The following is a 15618-nucleotide window of genomic DNA, read 5'->3' on the forward strand; positions in this document are numbered from 1 at the left end:
GTGGTTTTTTATGTGGTACTAGAATTAGTCTCATTTTCTAAAGGCCATTACAAATTTTATAGATCTAAAAACTAGAACAAAATTAACAAGTCAAAAAAATTAGTTTAACAACAAAAATTACCAATAGCAAAACTAAAAACAACTAAGCCCAATCAACTAATTTTACCAAAAACAAATAAAATGGCCCTTTAAAAATTTTAAACAAAATAATCTTACTCTTACACTGCAGTAAATGCACTCATCAAATACAAAATAAAAATAAAAAAATATAGCAAGAACATTTCGAGTTCTATTTTTATAAATGATAACATTATAATGTATTAAGAAACAATAAATTTGTATCTTTGTTTTCATTGATGATTTGTTAATGCTAAATGGATATTATTTAAAATTTTATATATATATATATATATAGACACACACTTCTGTCTTCTAACTCCAAATCTTAGCTCTGAACTTACGTGCATCTTTGGGTATTACGACATGAATTGTGTACGTCTGATGGCATGGGAGAGGCGACAGAGACTGTAGGGGGTTTATCTAGGTGGCCTTTCGTCTTTGGTGTTGTTGACGACTGGATTTTTTTTGCACGTTTTAGTTGTGGATGGGGTTTACGTGGGCTTTGTTGTGGGTGGATCATTGTTGCTTTGGGTTTTGCAGTCAATGGCTGAGTAGGGTTTGTTATGGTTGCTTTTGTTCCCTGGGCTTATTTTCTAAAAGTAAATTGAGCTATACTGTTCCAAACACATTTTTAATTTTGGTAAAAAAACAGATTATATTTACAATCTTAAAAACTTTTTATCAATGCTTTTTAGAACATTTTTAAGAAATTGCTACCAAACAGCACTACTATTCATCTTTTAATAAATCTGAAGTGTTAAAACAGTTCTCACTGTAATTTGCCAAACACTCAAAACACTACAAAGCTTTTCAATGAAAACTCTAGAGTAAATTTCATTAACATATCTTGAGATTCGGCCTAATGCCAACCAAATCTTAAAACATTTCAAAATTGACCAATTTGGTCCCTAAAATTCAACCTGGTCTCTAAGAGTCTAAGATAGTCAAGAAAAATGACTAACTGAGCTAACAATATTTAGGGCCTAAGTTGGCGTTAGAGACTAATTTGATCAATTTCTAAATGTTTTAGACCAAATCGACATTAGCCTATACTTGTTATTCGAATTTACCAAAAACTCTACTACTACATCTACAGTGAACACTATACTTAATTTTTATAACTTTATTCATGCACCTTCTTTGTTTTCCAAGAAGATTAGAGGGGGGGGGGGGGTTCGAACTTACCTTTTTACATTTGACATCTATTGTTTATTTTATTTTATTTTTTATTTGGCTTCTATTGATTATTTTTTTTTTTTTATAACCAATATAAGTAAGTGTAAAGGAGGCCATATGATATCTCATCATATGCTTAAGGGGGCTTATTTTATAGAAATTGTAGTTTATAGAAATTAAAGAGTGGAATAAAATGATAAATAATGTAAAAGAATTATTGATCAGATTCATAATCCAAATTGCAATTCGGTCCCCCCCCCCCCCCCAACCCTGTTTTTTTTAGTCTCTGATTAGTTGGAGTTCAGGCATATGAGTTACACAATGGATGATAAACATCTCCCTTCAACTCTTCTTCCCCTGGTTCAAAGAGGATTTAATAATCCCAAGTTTCTTGTATGAATTTAATAATCCCAAGTTTCTTGTATGAAGACAAGAAATTATACTGATTGAGTTGACAAACACTTAAGACAACCTCAAGACTCGTTAATACAAGAATTGAATTAATAATGGGGAAGTGTCATGACTTAGGATCCGTTTGGTTGAAGAAGTAGAAAAGTGGGAGGATAAAAAATGAAGAACGGATAGAAAAGATTTAATTTTCTCTCATATATGTTTGGTTAGGAGGATAGAAAAGTAGAGAGATGGAAAATATAAAAAATAAAGTTGGTATAAATTTACAATTATGTCCTTATTAAATATAACAAAAGGCAATACAACTTTTCATACACATTTATTTATTTAAAAAATTATGTATGGACATTTCACTTTTTTAAATTATTATTTTAATGGCAAAAGTCAGATCATAAAACTGGTGAAAAAAAAAAAAGAGAGAAAGAAAAGTGATAATAACAAAATAAAGAAAAAGAAAAAGAAAAAAGTGAGATTAAAAAAAAAAAAAAAACCAAAACAACGTGAACGTGCATGTTGGTAACAGTGGAAAAAAAAAAAAAAGGAAAATAAACTATGGAAGAAAGTGATAAAAACAAAAGAAAGAAAAAGAAAAAAGCGGGATGAAAAAAAAAATCATGAAACAACGTGAACCTGAAACAAAAAGAGAAAGAAAAGAGTTAGCAAAGAAAAATGTGGGGGGCATTTTGGGCAGTTCCTATTAGTGAGCTTCTCCCCATAGTTTTCTCTCCATTTTGGAGAGAATTTTTTGATGGGCCCAAAAAGAAAACACCTAAACCCCACTATTTATTTTCCATATTTCCTTCCTCTCCACCCAACCAAACACACTCCAAAAAAGTTTTTTTTCCTATTTTCTCACCTAAGTTTCCATCCACCCTATTTCACCTCCAAACAAACATACCCTTATACAATGACAATGGAATATGTCATTTGAAATCCACATTGTAAAAGGTTCTGTTCAGCAATACCCTCTCTTTCTATCTCTGCGAATTACTACATTATCCGGTTAGCCAAATTTCAAGTTTTACACTAATGACCTCTATCAGATGCATGAAAGTAATTTGAGATTCATGCCAATTAGATGAAAACCGGAGTGCACAAGAATTCATTGGGAAGAAAACTCAAATATAACAGTCAATATTATCATATTTCTTAAACTGTACATAGCATTTCAAATTTATTTATTTATTTTTAAAAATCCTGCTGGATGATTTTGCTCTGATGTCACTTGTCATTAGAAGAAGATGACATTTTGGCGTGTCATGGCGTCACGTATCTCATGCATGCTCTGTACCAGTACCAGATTGAAAGATCCGGACTTCCATTCATATAACCATAAATATAGTTAATAGACAAAGGCAGTAATAGAGAAATGGACTTACTCCTGGAATTCTTCACATTACCCATTTATACTAGTCAATAGCATCCACACCACTCAGTTTATTTTTACTTCCATTAAAGCAAGGCAAAACAGGAAATCCACTCCGCAAGTAACTCACGATGAACACTTGGATCACCTTATTCATGCACTTTAAGCACACAGCGGAGACATCCCCCTTCATGCATCAAATGAAATGCCTCATTAATCTCTCCAAGAGTCAGATTGTGAGTTATGTACTCATCAACCTTTATTTCCTGCAATATGAACAAGGAGGATGGATAAGTTCATGGCATTCGTTATGGTGTTTTTATAAGTTATTTTGGCACAAGTGGAGGGGGAAAGGAAGATTCATATTAACACCTCCGCTTCATGAGGGGTGATCCTTAGTTGATTGTGCTACCCTTGAGGTTTAAATAATTTACTATAGTGTTAAAGAAATACATGCAAAATGTGTTACCTTCTTCAAGTACTTTTCCACAAGCCAAGGAACTTGTGAACGGCTCTTAAAACCACCAAAAGCTGTTCCTTTCCAGACACGCCCAGTCACCAACTGAAAAGGACGGGTGGATATTTCCTGTCCCGATGCTGCAACACCCACAATAACTGATGTTCCCCAGCCCTGAAAGATTTTGGAAAATCAGTAGTGTTTTATAAATATACATACCATTTGAGCCAGAAATTCACACAGAATACTTGCCTTATGGCAGCACTCCAAAGCCGCCCTCATCACTGAGACATTTCCAATGCACTCAAAACTGTAGTCAACACCACCGTCAGTGAGATCAACAATAACCTGCTGAATTGGTTTCTCATGGTCCTTCGGATTCACAAATTCAGTAACTCCAAATTTCTTTGCTGCATGTCACAATGTAATATAGGCAAATAATCAAGAACTCATAAAAACATAAATTCCTCCTTGAGGTCGGTAGACCCATCTAAGTTAAAATGACAAAAACAACTCTATTAGTTTATCTAGGAGTTCACAACCCTTTGCAATTAAGAACAACTTGAAAGCTGCATGTTTAATAATCAAATAATCCTTCCCTTTGCATATTACTCCTTCTGGAGAAGGGCTTGAGAGTTGCCCATGGGCCTCTTTTTCTTCTACTTCTCTCAGGTTAGATGGTTTTAATTTTGTGGGAATAAATTAATTAAGAAATACACTTATACAAAAGACAAAACACACTTACAAAAACTCATTCACTCATTGACTGACATGCAAAGACAACAAAAAAAAGAAAAAAAAAAAAGAAAAAAAAGAAGAAGCACAATTAAGCAGAAAAGAAGTGGCCGACAAGTGATGAAACTAGAAAAGGACGTTTAGCTAAAAAATAATAAAGAAAGAAGAGAAAGGTGGTGGACTAAACAAGAAAGAAAGACAAACCAACAAGAGAGGCTCACAAAACAAGAAAAGTGGAGATGAAGGGCTTTGGCGTGGGCTGGCAAAGAAGACAATGTGGAGTAGTAAGAAAAAGAAGAACAAGAAGTGATGAGGGCTGTGGTGTGGGCGACTTGGAAAAAGAATAAATCAGAAGTGTGTCCACTTGCAGGCCCAGCACCGCTATTCCAGTGAGTTCATCCACCAGAAATAAATGTATGTTTAAAAAAATAAAAATAAAAACTATTTGTACTGGTATGACAACATTTCAGTGCCCGAAAAAGCCCAGTATTGAACCAGTATAATTCAATATGGGTAAGTGTACTAGATTTGTGGCTGGTATGCAAAATTCTGGCTGTACCAACCGATATGGTGCGGAAGGCCGGAAGCAATAACTGACAGTAACCCATATACCTGGCAAGGTATGTTGGGACTAGGTTTAATTGGCTCTCTATTTGGGCTCATTTCTAGATCAAAAACTATTTGTTCCACAAGTGATAAGCCTTTTCACAATGAATCAGTAAGTGATCCACTGTCTACCCATTATACCAACACATACAACACCGATCTACAATAGAAAAAACCTCTTCTCCTCAAATTATCACCAGTGAGTATCTTTCCCCATACTGCAGTCCAAACAAAGATAGGAACCCGCTTCGGTGCCTTAAACCCCAAATACCTTTTCAAGGAAAGATGGCAGAATAGGAACCTCTTAGCATATTATAAAAAGAGCGGGTATCGCAGTCCCCAGATGCACTTTGTGATTTATGAATGAACAAACACATAAAATTTCTCAATAAAAAGTCTTTTTATCTCCTTTTCTTTTCTTTAGCTTCTGTAAATATCAGAATTTTTCCTACAAAGTTTTAGCCAAATTCCCCTTTTTTATCCGACAATGATAAACAAACATCATATATTGGGATCACCAACTTCGGGGACTTGCAACATGGAATTACAACTTATCAGGATGCATGACTGGCTTTGCAGTTTGTAGGATGTGTAGTCTAGTAACTCTATTTCGCCGTTTGAGGGTAGAGGGTGGGGACCCAGAAATATTCTTAGGAAAGAATTTCTCCTCAAGGGCATGACAATTTTTTCTTTCCCTACATTAAAATAGATAGAATTGCAACATTCAAATGATAACTTGTAACCAACTTTGTTTTTGATAATTAACTTGTAACCAACTATGTACTTCAATACCAGGTTGGATAATACCAATAAAGAAGTTAGGATTAGGAAACTTTATACTGAATCAGCTCAGAATATCATCTGGTACCAAAAAAAAAAAAACAGAAATGGGAGAACTCAAGATATACCTGTATCAAACTTTTTGCTGTCTATATCTATGCCAATGATTCGTGAAGCACCAGCTGTCTTTGCACCCTCTGCAACCTGTCCGGTAATTACTTTAATAGATAATTTATAAAATACATCAGCTGTACAAAAACATGACTACTCAAAACTTACCGCAAGACCAACAGTCCCAAGCCCAAAAATAGCAACTATTGACCCTGATTCTACTTTTGCTGTGTTCCAAACAGCTCCAAGACCTAAAAGACAACACATAATAAGTGGCTTATATAATTTAATTTACTTAGAAAAAAAAAAAAAAGGATAAAGAGAACTACTTTATGGCATTATAATTCATACCATACCACATTCCAACATACAAATATATCTTATGAATAGCAAAACAGAGTTGATAAATATAAGCCTTTTACCAAAGGAGTGATTACATAAGCCCAAAAAAATTCCAGCCAACAGCCCCAAACTTTATCTATAATTAATAACTCCACAGTTTTTTTTTTTTGTTGGGGGAGGGGGAGGGGGAGGGGGAGGGGGGGGGATATGATGCCCATAAACTCCACCACTGATGTATTTCACAACGGATTTCAAAACCAAGTCATGACTAGAGTCTTCAACTGATTCATCCACATTTTAATGTCTATAAGTCTTTTATACCTAGTTTGCAGCCAAGAAAAGGGATGGCGAACACCATTAACATATCAGAAAGCAAGGCATGAATCAAATAAGTTTCATGCGTGTGAAATGTGAATGTATACTGAATAGACAAGATCTCAACAAAACATTTGTCAATGCCAGCTTCAAAGAAAACAGAATATGTGAAGGTTTCCATTTACCAATGAAACTATAATGAATGCTTAACATAAGTTGATAACAAATTCAAAAGTATGTTACTGCATGCTTAAAATACTCACAGATAATTGTGTTAAATCCATTCTTATCCAGTAATACGCACTCATGTGGAAGGTACTTTAATTAAAACTCTTGCAAAACAAAAGTACAGAATGTTTTAAAACTCTTACTAAATCAACAGTACAAATTTCATGGAATTATGAACGAGTTGGTTTTAATGCAATTAAATATGAATAAAGAAAGGCATAGCATTTTATAAATAAAAAATTTAAAAAAAAAAAGAAAGAAAGAAAGAAAGAAGAAAAAAGAACAAGACTGGTTTTTGGCCTTTTAGCCAGTTAAAGGAGTTGAATGTGACCTGAGAGACAAGTATCTATAGTAAGGAAAGCATAGCAATACCTTTCCAATATTTTAGATCGTGACTAGCTATCATCTTTTATATCTATAGTAAAGCTTTTACATTTTTTATTTATTTTTATTTTGATAGAAAAGATAGAATATCAGCCAAAACACCTATCAATTTCAGCCAAACCCAAATCTCTTATTCAACAACAAGAGACTTTACCAATTGAGCTAACTGAATCCAATTACATTGTTTATTTTATTGATTTGTTAACATCAACTCGCTAATGCTGAAATATAAAAAAGGAGAAAGGGGAGTTGACATAACAAGCTCCACAGATATGAGGTTATATTGTGCTGAGCAGGATGATGAAAATTCCTCTGCATGAAGTTTGACAATCTATCTAAAGGGCAGGAAGGAAAATACTTTTATACCACAGAAGGTTATAGGCTTCAAAAGCCCAATGTAAATCTCCATAAGCTATTGTAATATCAGAAGAGAACATGTAGGATTTATGGGCTGATCAAACAGGACTATCATAATAAACCAAAAGATTAACTACTTTAAAGTAAATTAAGATATTCCAAAGAGGGCATGAGTGTAGTAAATTCTTACCAGTAGGAACACCACAGCCCAGAAGGCATACTTTCTCCAAAGGAGCTTTAGGATCAATCTTTGCAACACTGACATCATGAACAACAGTATACTGGCTAAATGTTGAGGTTCCCATAAAATGATAGATAGGCTTTCCATTTACGGAGAAACGGCTCTTGCGATCACTCAACATGACTCCAACTCCGGTTGCAGAACGAACTTTGCCACAGAGGTTTGTCTTCCCAGATTTGCAAAACTTGCATTCTTGACATTCTGCCTGGTAACAGGGAATAACATGGTCCCCGGGCTGAACTTCAGTTACACCTTCCCCAATACTCTCCACAATCCTGTGTCAAAATAAAGTAATGCCATTTTCAGCACAAAACATAATATAACAAGTTAATATCTGACATGATACATGTTCACTTTACATACCCAGCAGCCTCATGGCCAAGAATGCATGGGAAGAGACCTTCAGGGTCCTACAAGACAAATACATGAATCCATATCAGAACAAATGATAATAAGAAACTAACTACTTTTCTTTTAGTGAGTTGAAAGAGGAAGAAGAAGAAGAAGAAAGAAACTAAAGACATCATCCAAAAACAATGACGTTAATAATCTCAATGCTAGAAGCACAGAAAACACACACAAAAGTTTGGTAACATACCCATATAGCATTTAGTTTACGCTACACAACTCCCTCTCCTCCTCAACCACCCCCGCCCCCCCCCCCCCCACAACACCTAAAAAAACCCAAACTCCCACCTCTCTGTCTCTCTCTCTTGTCTGCATATGTCTGAATCTATGTGGGAGATACACAGATAGAAATTGATAATGCATACAAGTTACTTTCAATCAAAGCCATAAGGAATAGGCAGTATATTACTATGCTCCCTCCACAAATGTGCTCTAAATTTCCATATGCTCTAAACCCTTCATTTTCACAATGGAATTGATTGGCTCATCATATCTCAATGAAGGAACAAAACCATCATGTGAAATTTTGCCATTAAAAAAAAAAAATTAGAGCTATCACCATTCACCACAACCACTAGCATGAGTTCAGTTCCATTGTACAATGCACCCTAAGAGTTCTTACAATTTTTTACATCAATGCCTGCCATTTCTGCCAATCTCCCAATGCTCAATTATAATGAAATATAAATGGGTTATTTGAATTCCCATGCAATGTCCACAATTTTACTAAAAAAATGCAAGCCCATGATCTGTTTGTTTTTTAGGGGAAAGAAAAAGTCTACCTTTGCAAGTTCGCTTCTTCAAATAAGGTACCTAATATGAATCCCGCCTACCAAAGAAACCAATTGGTGTCTAGACATGATGGTAAAAGACATTCATCTTCGAGTGGACACCATAGGTTTCAAATCCTATCGAATTTATATTAAAATAAAACAAAACAATGCAAAACAGTCAAACAAAAGCATCTCCACAGATGCCCAAAACTTACATTAAAGTACCAAAATTTAACACGAGGTTCATGAACATAGTAATTTCCACTTATTATATTTTTGAATCTGAACAAAAATGATCATATTAAGAGAAAAAAAAAACGGTGGGTATTACTATACCTTGCCACTCCAAGTGTAGGCATCAGTGTGACAGAGAGCAGTGAAGAGGATCTTGATTCGGACCTCACCAGCCTGCGGCGGAGCCACCTGCACGTCCTCTATCACCAGTGGCTTATTGGGTTCCCAGGCCACCGCAGCTTTTTTTTATTTATTTATTGTTTATGCAAGCAGATCAACCAATCAGAATCACACACACCCATTTCTGGGTTTTCTCATATATATTCAAATATATGTTCATATATGTAAATGAACAGAAAAATAGAGTGTGTGTGAGTGAGAGAGTGAGAGAGTACCTTTGCAGGTGATGACTTGACCTTGAGTAGCCATGGAAGGAAACTGTGACTGTGAGAGCACAAAATGCAGAGAAAAAGAGAAGGGATTTTAGAGGTTAGAAATGAGAGTGAGTGGGACACACACATCAAATGCAATAATGCATTTTACATCCCTATATATAGACTATAGAGCCACCTCTCTGATCTTACCCGATGGCTTTTGGTCATTAGATTTTTTTTTTTTTTTTTTAATTTAAGGATAGCGGTCATGAAAAATAAATAAATTATAAAAAAGATAATTTTTTTTTTTTTTTTGAGGAATAAAGATAATGAATTCTGAGTATTGCAGCTTGACTTGTCTGGGTTGGCTACGTGTTATTTTCAATGAGTTAACAAAAAGGCTAAGAGTATATGACAAAGTTTGGAATCACTAAAGTTTGGAATCACTAAAGTTTTTTATAAGAAAAAATAATATTAGTGATAAATAACAAATGAAAATTTTCCGAAATGAAGATTTAAATTTTTTTGTGTTATTACCTATCTGTTATGTATTATTTCAACGCAAAAAAAAAAAAAAAAAAAAAAAAAAAAAAAAAAGATTTGTGTGTGCATTGTATGCATTATCAATATGGGAGAGGATTTACTAAAACTTTGTATACGGTAATTGTTGTATATAAGATTACGTGACAGTCAAAGAAAAGTGAAATATCCAATGGTTATGCAAAATACACATGACCTGCTTAACCTATGATTTATTGTTACTTCTCTTTGATTATCACTTTATCCTGTATGCAGTAATTGGCTAATCGCTGCATATAAGGTTGTAGCATATAAGGTTGCTGCATATCGTCCCCTATAATGATACACCACTCCCACACAATTTTGTTGCAACTTTTGTCTCGATGAAGTGGCACACACAAGTGGTCAACTGGATCAATTTTACATGACCCATTACTATTTTTAAAACAAATAGTAACAAGAATGTAACACAAGAATTGTTGTCTTTCAAAAACTCTCTTATAATATGTATATATGAATTTTATACGAATGGATTGACCCACATGGGTTGTTACTTACCAAAAAAAATAAATAAAAGAAACATCAAAATAATATATTGGATGTGTAAAAGAGTATTTTATTGCATTTGTCTTCCGCATGTCACTGTCATCCCAGCCTCCCAGCTAAACGTGACGCCCCGTTTCCACATGTTGCTGGCACTGCCAGTCCAAACACACAAATAAAAAGACATTATGGGATTTAAGTGATACTCTACAATCTCAAAGGCTCCGCGTTTAATCTTACCACTTTTGGTCCATGGGTTTCAACCTTTCAGGCTGCCTTATGAATAAGGAAATTATGATTGACAATGAGATGGACCTACGACTTGTTTCCTATAAAACACGAGTGCGTTTTTAGATTCAGGTGCAAGTGCGGATGTAAAATTTGACAATCTTTAAAAAAGTTGGGTGCGGCAGGATATGACGATTAAAAAATTATTAAAAATATTTTTATTTATATTTTCTATATATTGTTAAGCATTCTTTTCATATTATATTAACATATACCAAATTTAAGAGTAATAGTAGATAATAACTAAAATATGATGTTCATATATTAAATACAACCCACAAGTTTAAAACTAAAACATTTCATGATGTTTGGAAATTAGAATACAGGAAGGGAGGCAAAGAGCAAAGAGCAAAAAGGCAGGGAGGCAATGAGAAGAGTATGAGAGATTTTAGGCTTTTTTTTCAACGGTACGTTTTTCACTCTTTTTCTTAAAAAAATTTTACTTGAATTTTGGCCTGATTCAAAGCCAGTTTCGGCCGGAATCGGTCAGTTTTAGCTGGCCAATACGATCCGATTTGACTCAAATTGGCTTGAGTCAGAGTGTATCTGGAAATGAAAAAAAAAAAAAAAAAATTCTGACGTGGCACCGACGCTCGGGCAGCGGCGTCGCCCACCGCACCCTGTGCCCTTGTAGCTGCTTCGGTGCTTTCTAGCTTGTTACAAGTCTTTGAATATCCATAACAATATCCCCAAGTCGAGAGAAGTTGGGACCATACCAATTCAAAGCTTTTATAACATTGACACTATCTCCTTCAATGATTATGTCATTGAATCCCATTTCAATGACAAAAGCGACCACCCTTTGACAAGCTAAGAGCTCAGCTTCTTCACCATCCACTACCTGTTGTCTTTTGGAGCTAAGTGCTACCATAACCTCTTTTGTTCCTTGCATTAATTAGCACCAACCTGGAGCTTGTAAAGTCACTGAAGATCGCATCGTCAAAATTAAGTTTGTAGGAATTATGAGGAGGTGTATACCAATGTGTAATTTCATTCAGTGTAGACACACAAAATGTTCTATATTCATCAAACAAATCACTAGCTCATGTATTCAAAAGATGTGGAACTTTTAACTTCGTTGGTTCCATATATAGAAGCCAAGTTTGTACCATAAATTGTATCAGAGGGGTCTCAAAGTGCACTATAAGTTCATCCAACAATTGGATCATATATATCAGCTTGCCCCTGTGAGCACATTTTTTATACGTATTGAACAACTTGACCAAACGTCTTGAACTGCTCCACATTCCTATAAGGCATGCACTACTGTCTTTGGATGAGCTTACACAATTTGTGCCGGCCCGTCTTCTCTGTAACAACTTACCAAATTCGCCATTTTGGGAAGAATATTTTTGCAAGCCTACCACCCAAAGACTTTTTATCTTGTTAGGAATGTGCATCCTCCAAATACTAGTCCATATTTTCCTACCATATCTCCGTTAGAACACTCAATCCCATGTCTCCTGCATGGCCATTTGTCGAACAACATGGTACCTCGTCTTAGTTATGCCCATTCTCCACACTCCAACAAGTGCCTCTCTTTAATGAGTTATTATTGGGTATTTCAGGAGTATTTTCTCTCTCACATAGGGGTGAGTCTCACTCATCATAGCGTTCACCCTATGTGAGAGGAAGGGAATATACTTCCGAAGTATCTAATAAATTTCCTTCTTTAACAAGGGTTTGGCTGCTATGATGATTTTCTATATGAAGAATTACAATTTTATTTTTTTATTTTTTTGCTTTTGAGAATCTTAAAAAGTGAAAGGTGAAAAAGTTATGACGTAAAAATTGCTGTTAGAATTTTTTTTTTTTAAATGGAGAAATTGCATTTGCATGCGCTGCAATACCGGTCTGAATCTTGGTCTATCCATGGCATGTGGTGTAACACCCCAACTGTTACCCCCCCCCCAAAAAAAAGAAGAAGAGAGAGAAGGGTCAAATTTTTAGACCCACACGTGACACCCCCACCCACACGCTTATTCTCAACCACACATCCTCACAAATATCTCTCTCCCTCTTGACCGACTGCCCCTCTTCTTTCACACTCAAAGCACAAACACAAACACACAAATCCCTCCACCTCTCTCTCCCGAATCTCTCCTCCCTCTTGGTTTCTCGGTTAGCTTCTAAAATTTTGGTCATCAAACTCTTCTCCATGGTTTGTCTTCGCCCAACATGAATGTAAGGTAAAATCTGCATGACCCACCTTCTAATGTTTTTGGGTTTTTATCCTATATTGTTAAGATTGCTCCTTGTTGTGTGGGTTTTGTTTTAGGGGTTGTTTTGTTTTGTTTGTTGGGACATTTAAGAGCTGATTAGAGGTTTTAATTTAATGGGGTGAAATGGATTTATTGTTTGGCAACAATGTGAGTTGGGTTTCTTGAGGAATCATTTGGGTTTTTGATTTATATGGGAGATTGGGATTAATTTTTGAAAGAGGGTTTCCTTGCATTTTGAAATGTCTTTGGCATATGTGGTTATGATTGTGGTGTTAACTATATATTTGTGCAAGTAATTGTGAGCATGTGTCTTTTGCTTATCAAGTGTTTGATGAATTGCCTATATGAGTTAGAGGATTGAATTTCTTGACTTGTGTTATGATGGTTGTTATATTAGGTTATGGGTTGTAATACTAGTTGTTTATGTGTGTTAACACATGTAGCTTTAAGTTTAATCAAGTCTTAGAGCTTTTGGAATAGTATTAACATTATAGTAATTTTCTTTTGGGATTGCAAATCTGTCCCCGACAGATTTGAGTTAGTTGCAATACATGATTTTTAATAAATTATAGAAAAATCTCTTTGAGCTGAATTTTTGGCGGTACATACTAGACACATAAAGGCTTCTCCCTATTTAATTTCAAGCTTTTGGATAACACTAACTGGACCAAACGTATTTTATAAAAAGGGCTGGCCTGTTAGAAGTTATCTGAAAGTGTGATTAGGATGCTGAGACTTTAAGGAATTTACTCCAAGCTTTTGTGGTGTGGTTTAGCTTGTAAGTTGATATGTTCTTTCTTTGACAAATGTTTTACTTTGGCTAATTTTATCATGGATTGGTAATGACATGCTTTGTAATAAGTTGGTAAATGCACATTGTTTGTAGAAGGAAAATTAAAGGATTTGGTTGTGTTGTAGTCCTATGAGTTTCTTGTACGCTTGTTTGATTCCCTTTTAGGTAGGGGTACTAGTCTTGGGATGGTCAAGCTAGGCTTTAGGGCCTTTGGTTTGATCTTTGAGGAAATCCTTTCCGATTTATGGAGACAAATTTGATGGTGTAATTTTGTAGTAAGCCTTGTTATTAATAAGCTTGATACTTGTGTTTCTAGGTTCCAAGGTACTTGGTGATGGAACTAGTTACTTGATTGGTTGAATACAGTGCCCAGTTGAGGTAAATTTGGATTGGACTGCTGAGGTAAGCAGCTTTTTAATGGGATAATTGGAAAATAACCATGTTGCATAAAGCATTGTTTTTGGGTTAAACACATTTTGGGAAATTGTTTATGGAAACTATGTTTTCCTAGAAAGCTTTATGTTGTAACTTTAATGTATGTGGTTATTTGTGAAAAGTGCATCATATTTGGTAATGCAAATGGGAAAATGCATGATTTGTTAGCTTGGAAAAGATAAGCATCTTTTATAAAATTCTTGGGAATGGATATTATGAATTTATTGCATTATTTACAAATTCTGAAGATGCTTTATCTTAGCTTGTATTATTTGGGAAATTTATGCAAAATACTTGTGACAAGAAATGGTTTTGAGGACCTTGAGAATATTATGGATATTTGGTTATTGGAATATTTTGTAAAACTACTTGAAAGTGAACTGTATATTTCAAATACATTAACTTGTGAGCTTTTGATATGGATTTGTCATTGTGCCATGATATTGGTGATTACCCCATCTATGTGACGACCTCGTCTGCATGACGACCATGTCTATGTGACTACCCCGTCTGTGTGACGACCTTGTCATATGACTTTGGGTGAGGTTTCTGGTTTTGATATGGTATTGGATATACTTATGGCTCACACTGACTAATATGTAGTTTCATATTTACTTTGGGAAGCTTGGTGCTACAGTATATCTATCATTCTTGTCATGATATTAAGGAAATTTAATTTGCCGAATTCAAATGGAAATCCCCAAAATTATAATATGTTTGTGAAATGCTCATTATCATGAACTTGCATTCCCCCTACCCCTATTAATTATGCTACTTACTGGGCTTTAGCTCATTCCACTCTCCAACAGTTTTACAGATAAATTGGCTACACTTTGGGAATGAAGCTTGTCTTCTTGGTGGAGATTGGAGTTATATGCTGAATTGGGAGACTCGCATTATTATTGGTTGGTGATTTGGTCTAAGGAAGTAGTAGTTAAATCTATTAGAGGTTTGGCTTTCTTGAAGTTTGTTCGCTAAAGAATTTTGTTGAGGTTGTAGATTTTGGAACATTGGAGTTTTTTGTTAAATCGTTTGGTGTTTGGAATATTTGGGGAAATTTTGGAGGCACATGATTTGTAGTTTGTATTGCTTGTAAATGTATTATAAAGCTCTGACTTGTATTGTAAAAAGATCAATGTATTTATTTACTTTATCAAATGGGAAAAAAAAAATCCCATACAAGTTTTTCATGCTTTGAATCCTTTTGGGTTTAGGGCGTGACATGTGGCATCCAAGAAATGGCTTTGTGCAAAATATTTAACTTTGAAGCATTTATAAAATAGAGTCATGTTCATGTAAGAGTTGCTGTAACAATGCCAAGTTAAGCCTTGACATCACCGAAAGTTTATATCTCCTTTGGCTTTAGGAAAATATAGAATAAAATTCACCTTTACTTAATA

The 15618-nt window shown here is 34.8% G+C and overlaps 1 protein-coding gene and 1 long non-coding RNA gene across 2 annotated transcripts; one reads left to right on the plus strand and one right to left on the minus strand.

Moving 5' to 3' along the window:
- Positions 1-3005: 3005 nt before the first annotated feature.
- LOC142619989 (alcohol dehydrogenase class-3) lies at positions 3006-9644 on the minus strand. The gene is made up of 9 exons (XM_075793414.1): positions 9440-9644; positions 9147-9283; positions 7993-8039; positions 7579-7904; positions 5931-6013; positions 5780-5855; positions 3783-3940; positions 3543-3704; positions 3006-3339 (listed from the first exon to the last, which is right to left on the minus strand). Exons 1-9 carry the CDS (start codon positions 9471-9473, stop codon positions 3223-3225), a joined length of 1140 nt encoding a protein of 379 aa, XP_075649529.1. The 5' UTR covers positions 9474-9644; the 3' UTR covers positions 3006-3222.
- Positions 9645-12814: 3170 nt separating this feature from the next.
- On the plus strand, positions 12815-15405 carry LOC142618275 (uncharacterized). The gene is made up of 3 exons (XR_012841229.1): positions 12815-12957; positions 14100-14185; positions 15028-15405. It is a non-coding gene; the product is annotated as an uncharacterized LOC142618275 (long non-coding RNA).
- The last annotated feature ends 213 nt before the right edge of the window (positions 15406-15618 follow it).

This window comes from Castanea sativa, chromosome 12, assembly GCF_040712315.1.
Source record: "Castanea sativa cultivar Marrone di Chiusa Pesio chromosome 12, ASM4071231v1".
NCBI lineage: Eukaryota > Viridiplantae > Streptophyta > Magnoliopsida > Fagales > Fagaceae > Castanea > Castanea sativa.

Excerpts from the sequence above, each read along its gene's own strand:
- LOC142619989 (XM_075793414.1), bottom strand. The coding sequence starts at position 9,473 with ATGGCTACTCAAGGTCAAGTCATCACCTGCAAAG. Across the intron at positions 3,941-5,779 it reads CAGCAAAAAGTTTGATACAG|CAAAGAAATTTGGAGTTACT; the intron begins GTATATCTTGAG and ends TGTGACATGCAG. Across the intron at positions 3,705-3,782 it reads CTTTGGAGTGCTGCCATAAG|GGCTGGGGAACATCAGTTAT; the intron begins GCAAGTATTCTG and ends AAAATCTTTCAG.